This window comes from Solanum dulcamara, chromosome 5 (genome assembly GCF_947179165.1).
Source record: "Solanum dulcamara chromosome 5, daSolDulc1.2, whole genome shotgun sequence".
Lineage (NCBI taxonomy): Eukaryota > Viridiplantae > Streptophyta > Magnoliopsida > Solanales > Solanaceae > Solanum > Solanum dulcamara.
Window position 1 is genome coordinate 78,180,207 of NC_077241.1, and position 8,198 is coordinate 78,188,404.

Genomic DNA, 8,198 nt, shown 5'->3' on the forward strand with positions numbered 1-8,198 from the left:
TCGAGTGTATATACAATGTATATTTCGATCATATTTGATAAATTAGATATCGAAGTTACACCTAAGTAAGTTTCCTTTGTTTATATCATTCAACACGAGATGATTAGATTTGATAAAGGTATGTAGAAGAAGCGGTGATTAAATTTGATATGATGCATCTATCGCTTACTGAGAACATGTCCTTAAATAAAAAGGTATGAAGATCAAAATTAGGGTATAATCGTATAAGATTAATATGTAGTTAAAAATTATCTTAATACTAGCCTATTCATGTATTGATTTAGTGTTAGTACATAGCAATGGATCATGGTATTAACATATTTATACAATCTTTCTCTTTTGATATCTAATATCACCTTTTCATGAGTTTAGGCGATGACACCTTTTCTATAGTCAATTCTTCTGTACACGTGAAAATTTTATTTTCGTTAAGTTTTTGGAGATTTTAATTTATCATTAAAATATCTAAATATAAACATTTTTGTCTTTCATACAAATGCCATTTTCTTGCATCTGCTTTTTCCATCTTCTAACACTGACTCAAAATTTCCAGAAAGATAATAAAAACCCAGAAAACGTCTCTTCTGTGCTGCCTACGACTTCTCTTCACTGTCGCGACGTTTCGGCCATCCCTAGAGCCAGCCAATTGGCACCAATAATTAATCAACAGTATTGATAATATGTCAATTTAAAATTATTAATTTCAGATCACCTTTATATTCCCCTCTATGTCTTCAGGTTCTTAACTTCCTCTCCTCTTTCTTCATTCATCTTCTCCATCACTACAATTTTTGTGTTTCTCTCAATCCTAAATTTTTGAGATTTTCTTATAGTTGCTGTTCGGAGATTAATGGCGACTATGCCTAATACGTTGCCGTTTAAGCAAGGTCTTTCACTGTGGTGTCCTCAATCAGCTTCATTGAATCGGATTCCTCGGGCTTCGATTCCTTCTAGAACCTTCAGGAGAAGTTTCGTTACCGCTTCTTCTTTCGATAATGAGAACCGAGAGTGAGTTTTATCGCTTTTGATTTTGATGTTTTTTTGTTTGATGTGTGAATAATTTGGTGAATTTGAAATGTGGATGATTGTAGGTATGTGGTAGTTGGAGGAGGAAATGCAGCTGGATATGCAGCTCGAACTTTTGTTGAGCATGGACAAGCTAACGGAAAGCTATGTATTGTCACCAAAGAGGTAACTCTACTAACTTGGTAGAATAATCATCAGCTTTGATTAATTGTATAGAGAAATTTTGGTAGAACTTTAGGCGCGAGTTGTTTTTTAAGTTTTTAGTACATTTTTATATGTTGTTGATGAGATTTATATGTTAGTGTAGAGATAAGTGTGAAATTTAGAGTATCTGTAGTGTAAGAGAACTCTTTAGTTGTCTTAAAGGACAAATTACTGAGTACTAGAATGAAACAGGCCCGAGGACCGGAATAGACATAGAGGATTTATGTAGTTGAACTTACACTAGTTTGGCATGCGAGTTTAGTAGTTGCTGTTGATATTTTTTCGAGTATTATTTGAAATTTTGAGTGAAGCACTTTTAACTTCTTGTGTCCTTAAGCTATTTGAATTGTGGAAGCTCCAAAGCTGTATAAAGAAACTGATTTGTTGGATGCTTGAAACATTAGGTTTAGGGTCTGTTATTTTGCTTAAGTTGTTTTCATTTGAAATAAAAACTTCCATTTTGTGCTAATGCAGCCATATGCACCATATGAACGTCCAGCATTGACCAAAGCATATTTGTTTCCTCTGGACAAAAAGCCAGCACGTTTACCGGTGAGCTTTAATTGATCATTTTAGCATGATATGGCTTGTATGTTAAAGTTTTTGGAAATGTCTACATCTTGTGTGTGAGATTTGCAAAATTTTATAGCTTCTCTATTATTGTTAATGCCAAAGTTCAGCATGTTTTTGAGATGTACCATTGAACTGTATAATTTTAGGGCTTTCATACTTGTGTTGGCGCTGGTGGTGAGAGGCAAACTCCTGATTGGTACAAAGAACAAGGGATAGAGGTAATCCATTTTTGTTTAGTCTATTGCATTACAACTTGTACAAGTGTGATGTAATTATGTGCTTTTTGGTTTACTGAAAGGAAGCAAGGTAAATCTTTCTAAGAATATATGTACCAGTTAGGAATTCCAGGACAGTTTTAGAGGAAACACGATCTCATATTGTTCTTACTTTCATTTCTCTATTCAGCTCCAGCATTCTGACTATCAAGTAAGTCTATTTGAAGATAAATGTTTACCTTTTTTCAGATGTTGTATGAAGATCCAGTAACAGGAGTTGATATAGAAAAGAAAATGCTAACAACAAATTCAGGAAAGCTGCTCAAGTATGGCACCCTTATTATTGCAACCGGATGTACAGCATCCAGGTAACCATGCTTGCTATACTAGAGTGCTGCTGATCCAAACCTGTTATTTATTTTGCAATAGGAATTTTTATTGATAGATGAAAAGATTAGAATTTGCACTCAACCACTTGTGCGTTGGTCCAATAAAAAGATGGACCAGAATAAGTTTTTTTTCCCCTTTAATAATCATCATATTTTCCATTTATTGTATTATTTTATTGCTCTAATTTGTATCAACTGATATTCCCTCCAATCCTGATTAAAGCACCAAACACAGAATAATTTAGTATTAATTGACTTCAGATTTCCTGAGAAGATTGGAGGAAATTTACCTGGGGTTCACTATATTCGGGATGTGAAGGATGCTGATTCATTAATATCCTCACTGGTAAGATACCCTCATTCTGATGCTTATAATTGGTCTTCTAAAATTTAAAGATACATCACATAACTTTTGTATATGGACGATCTTCTGTAGTTATATGCATGATATTATTCATAATATATGTTGTTTTCTTTTAGGGAAAAGCAAAAAAGCTTGTAGTTGTTGGTGGTGGCTATATAGGAATGGAAGTTGCTGCAGCTGCTGTAGCCTGGAAACTTGATACAACTGTGAGTTTCCTTAAATGCTTTTTGTCACTTTGTTAAATAAAAAACGTTGTTTGTGAGAAAAAATAACTAAGAAATGTAAATCCACAAACAATGTTTAGCATTGGTGGGAAAATCTCCATATAAGCAAAACCTGTTGATGATAACATAAGGAATAATAACATGTAAAGTTCCAAAATAGATGTTTTCTTCTACAAGTCAAAAGAAGTCCATTTTCCTTTTTTGGACTGATGAGTCCTCTGTTCAAAGAGTTACGCATATTATCCAGTTTATTACCTTACAAATGAAGTATTCGATTTTTCTTATTCTTCCGAGGTTTAAAACTTGCCTGCATTTGAATATGGTACCAGTATACTCCTGCTTTTACTAACTGTGTTGAGAACATAGATAATTTTCCCAGAAGAGCATCTCTTGTCAAGATTGTTCACTCCTTCTCTTGCCCAAAAGTATGAACAACTCTACCAAGACAATGGTGTCAAATTCGTCAAGGTTCTCCATCCTCTTTCCTCACTAGTTCTGTTGCCAGTCTACCTCCTTTATCAGCCTAGTTTATAAGCTTCTAATTGAATGTTATCCTTGCCCAGGGTGCTAAGATAAAACATCTAGAATCTGGTCCAGATGGCCGGGTAGCTGCAGTTAAGCTTGAAGATGGATCATGTATAGGGACAGACACGGTAAAACAACGATTTCTTATGTTCTTCGAAATTCTTATTATAACTGAGAATTGAATACCTCATACGATAGTGTGGACAAAGAAGTTGAAAAGCTCAAGTCATTTGCATATCCTTTATGAATTTGCAGGTTGTTATTGGTATTGGAGCAAAACCTGCTGTCAGTCCATTTGACATGGTTGGCTTAAACAACACTGTTGGTGGAATAGAGGTGAGCACTCTATTTATCTCTTTTCTATGATTTCTCAAATTGGGGACCTTCCAAATCTAGTAACAATTTACGGCTACACCACACTCCTAATTGCAAAATGGTTATGATCTTCCACCAAATCATGATACGCTACAAGTTGGAATGGTGAATCAACGAATCAAAATAATCTTTATCTTAAAGTTTAATATTGGTTTAATTAGTTCTGGACAGGATGTCACTCTAGATGGTTGATTCTATTAAGATTCAGATTTATGTCCTTACATGTATTTTCTTTTATCTGTTTAGCTAGCGCTCCATGGAGTACATTAATTGTATGGTCTATAAGTAGTCTTAACTACATCTGAAAGAAGGCATAGTCTAATACATTCAAGGGTGGGCAGTGAGTTTTGTTCCCATTCCCCGAATTGAAACTATTCATGTTCAGAGCAAATTGCTCTAACTCATACCCGGGCTATTGTTTTGTTGTCAATATACGCATGTAAATCCTTTGAATTTGTCTGTTTCATCTGCTTATCCAAAAAAAGAAAAAAAGAGGGAAAAGAAATTTCCCTTTTCCAAAGACGTCAGGCAGTTTTCCAATTGAAGAGTGAGAAGGTTATAAATGGCTTATTACTCCAGATCATTAGCGCTCTTTGGGTGTTTGACAATGATGGACTGTATTAATACTAATGAGGAAGTTGGTTCCAGGATTAAAAGAGGATCTATTAATAGTGCCAAATGATTTTAACTCTTCTGTAACTTCAATCCTTTATGTGTTGTATCTGGGGAAAACTGAGAAATGCGACGGTGATTCTTTTTATTAACATAACTTCAGAAGATAAGAGCTTGATCTTTCCTAGAAATGATTACACCTCAATATTAAAAATTCAGGTGGACGGCCAGTTCCGAACAAGCATACCTGGAATCTTTGCCATTGGAGATGTCGCAGCATTTCCGTTGAAGGTTAGATCTTCTGACTAACTTCAAACATTTTTTTTTGTTTGCGTAATGAGTTGACCGATGCTAATCGTGCAGATATACAACCGAATTGCACGGGTGGAGCACGTTGACCATGCTCGTAAATCTGCGCAGCATTGTATTAAATCGTTGCTAACTGCACACACGCACACGTAAGTTAATTCAAGTTCAGTTCATAATCAAGGATAAGCCTTCTTTTCATTCAATCTTCCTAAATCTTGTATTGTTTCCTGAATGCAGGTATGACTATTTACCATACTTCTACTCAAGGGTTTTTGAGTATGAAGGAAGCTCTAGGAAAGTATGGTGGCAATTCTTTGGGGACAATGGTAAGAATAGTTTTGTTGCTTTTCTTGATAAAGTCCAATTACTTACATAAACAATTCCATAACTGGTATTAATGGTACCATCTTATGAACAGTCGGGGAGGCAGTTGAAGTTGGGAATTTTGATCCAAAGATTGCAACATTTTGGATCGACTCTGGTATGCACTCTATTCCTTCTTTTTGTGTGCATCTGGTTGTGTAGGTTATGTTTCTTTCCTATTCCTTTCTTTTTAGGGAGTTGTACTTTCAAAAAGGTAATACTAATAAATACAAGGCAAGAGAAGAGTGATATAAACATACATCTTTGCAGGTAAGCTGAAGGGGGTTCTTCTTGAAAGTGGGAGTCCTGAGGTATGCATTCTTCCAAGGATGTTCTCATGTCAAATTTAGCAGCTATCTGTAATGGTCTATGTACATATATATGCAAGCTGCATAAATGTCTAAAATGAGTTGTCAAATGTTTTCCTTGCCTCTCACTCTTGAGTCTTGACCTTTGAAACCATCACTCTAAAAACCTTGTAGGAAAAAAAGGTGACTTGTCAAGGAAACGTCTGTTCATTTTTTTCTCCAGGAAAGTGATTTTTTGTGTCAATACTAAAATTTTCCTGTTTTAGTCGAGTCATCCAATTTTTCACCTGGCAGTAAAATGATACTTCTCAAATCAATGTATATAATATACTATAAAGTATGAGATCTATGAAAATATTTTATAGCAAGAAGAAATTTAAGCTAATTGCGTTTAAAGTGAACTCGTGTATGTGCATCAAATGCGTGGTTGATTACTTATATTACTGCTAAATACATTGTTCTGTGTGATACTCTATGAAATAGCTATGGTTTCCTACCATAGCCATATCTACAAGAGTTTATCTCTGCTTTTAGCTGTGCATGCATTAGGATTCTGATGCTACTTAAACCATATAACAGAACTTGTCACTTATCTTTTCTTGTATATGCAATTTGGTACGCATATAGTGTACACAATATAAATATTTCATCTCGGGAAGGAGTCATGCATGTACTCACATGTTGAAGGAAGCTCAGAAAAAAATAGGCTAATTCAATGGTAGAGTTGTTGATAGTTTCACTCTGCCAGGAATTTTTGAAAAAAGATTTAGTTTCTGTTACTCCATAGACAAATATATATGTTTTTTTTTGCAGACTACATAGACGTCAAAAGCTCAAAAGACTTAGCTTGTTTCTATCTATCATATCGTCGGCTTTGAACTAATGTTAAGCTCCAGCAATATATAAAATCATACTATAGGCTCCATGATATGAACATTACATCATTGCTTGAAGCACTTGTTTCTTTACCATAACCCATTGCCTCCCTCCATCCTTTCTAAAACAGCACTGCAAGCATGGAAAGTGCATCAATTAACGTTATCTTTCCTAGAAGCGATAGTCTAAATATTCTTCCCATTCAGACTGTCTGTATTGTTAGTCTGTGCTTTCCTTTCTGGAAGAGAAATGAATATAAGTTTGTCCCCTACCTAGAAAGGCAAGATTTTGCTTAATTTCTCTCCTATTACCGGCTCTTTACCCAAGAATCTCATCATTAGTGAAACTTGATTGCCTGTATCTTCTGTTTACTGGAAAATATATTACGAGAAACTGATAGTTCTAAATGATCTTTTCTCGAATTGTTTCAGGAATTCCAACTGCTTCCAAAACTTGCACGTAGTCAGCCCTCTGTTGACAAAGCCAAACTTCAAAATGCGTCGTCAGTGGAAGAGGCTCTAGAAATTGCTCAAGCTTCCTTGTAGATTGAAGCTGCAGTTTGATCACCAGTTCACCACCCATCAAGAGCATCCTCTCGCACAGTTCGCCTATTTTTCCAGATTGTGGTATTGACATACCCATTTGGCGATTTCAGCAGCTTGTAAGATTGAGAGAGAGAATACAGCATATTAGATTGATAATAACTCGTAGAAAAATGGATGAGAGCGAGCGAGCGTGGGCACTTGTTTATGTTAGGATATTAGATTGGTAATAAGAATGTCACGTCACTGGAAAATGGATTTCTAACATGAATTCAAATGATTATAGTGTCTTAATGGTTCCAATGGATTACATAAAAGTTCTCTCCTTTTCACATTAATTTCCCAGTTCATCAGAAAGGTTGCATGCTTAGACTAAGTTAATTTCTTTGCATAAGATTCTGTCATGAACTTAATGCATCTGGATATGATAATGTCTACACAGTTGTGCTCTACTTCAAACAAGGTTGAAGAGTTCGATGATCTAAACTTTTCAAGCATGCTCGATCTGAAGCTCGAACGCGTTAAGGGTATGCTATTATTTACTGGTGAATGTTTTTCTTGAATAGTGTTTTTTGTTAAATGTTTTGTCAACTTGTCAGTCAGCAATCTTATCCTAGCAGAGAAAAACATTGCAATTGATGTGTTGACAAAATTACAAACTGCTCGAACGGAGAGTTGAAGAAGAGTGATGACATATCTGTTGTAAACTATATGTCTACAAATAGGACTTAGACATTCCAGGATAAAAATAGAAAAAATTACGACGAGAACACTTTTTAATAAATAATTACTGATTTTAGTGACACTTTTTATTTATTACCATCTATAACATTACATAGCAATATTATGATATATCTGTCATGTATTAAATGTGAATTATGTATTCAATAAATGTATTATAAGTATTTTAAAATATATTATACTTGTTTGGTAAGAAATTGACACAATGTATTATAAGTGTATTAAAGTGTGTGATAAATATATTATCCATGAATAAAACTTATATTAAATGAGTTTTATAAATTATTCTCACTAATATATATTAAAATTGTATTAAAACTGTATTATAAATGTATTATAAGTGTCCAACAAAAAAATTATTATTACTTTAAATGATAAATATATTCTTAATATAGTATATTTATGTAAGTTTCCTAAAAAGATTCAAAGCTTCCATCTTCAAAATTTTTAGTCCCCATTGGCCCATATATATATGATTAGGCTCGACTCCTATAAACCTAGAAGAGTTAATACAAGGGACTTGTCCCATTTCGGCCCAAGAAAATTGACAAT

The 8,198-nt window shown here is 34.3% G+C and overlaps 1 protein-coding gene across 1 annotated transcript; it reads left to right on the forward strand.

Moving 5' to 3' along the window:
* The first annotated feature begins 498 nt into the window (after nucleotides 1-498).
* On the forward strand, nucleotides 499-7,243 carry LOC129890096 (monodehydroascorbate reductase, chloroplastic/mitochondrial). Its single transcript, XM_055965631.1, has 17 exons — nucleotides 499-738; nucleotides 834-1,008; nucleotides 1,092-1,191; nucleotides 1,705-1,782; nucleotides 1,950-2,021; nucleotides 2,268-2,386; nucleotides 2,669-2,753; nucleotides 2,888-2,977; nucleotides 3,362-3,463; nucleotides 3,559-3,648; nucleotides 3,776-3,856; nucleotides 4,727-4,798; nucleotides 4,871-4,965; nucleotides 5,054-5,142; nucleotides 5,235-5,297; nucleotides 5,450-5,490; nucleotides 6,795-7,243. The coding sequence occupies exons 1-17, from the start codon at nucleotides 729-731 to the stop codon at nucleotides 6,906-6,908; spliced, it is 1,476 nt and encodes a 491-aa protein (XP_055821606.1). The 5' UTR covers nucleotides 499-728; the 3' UTR covers nucleotides 6,909-7,243.
* The last annotated feature ends 955 nt before the right edge of the window (nucleotides 7,244-8,198 follow it).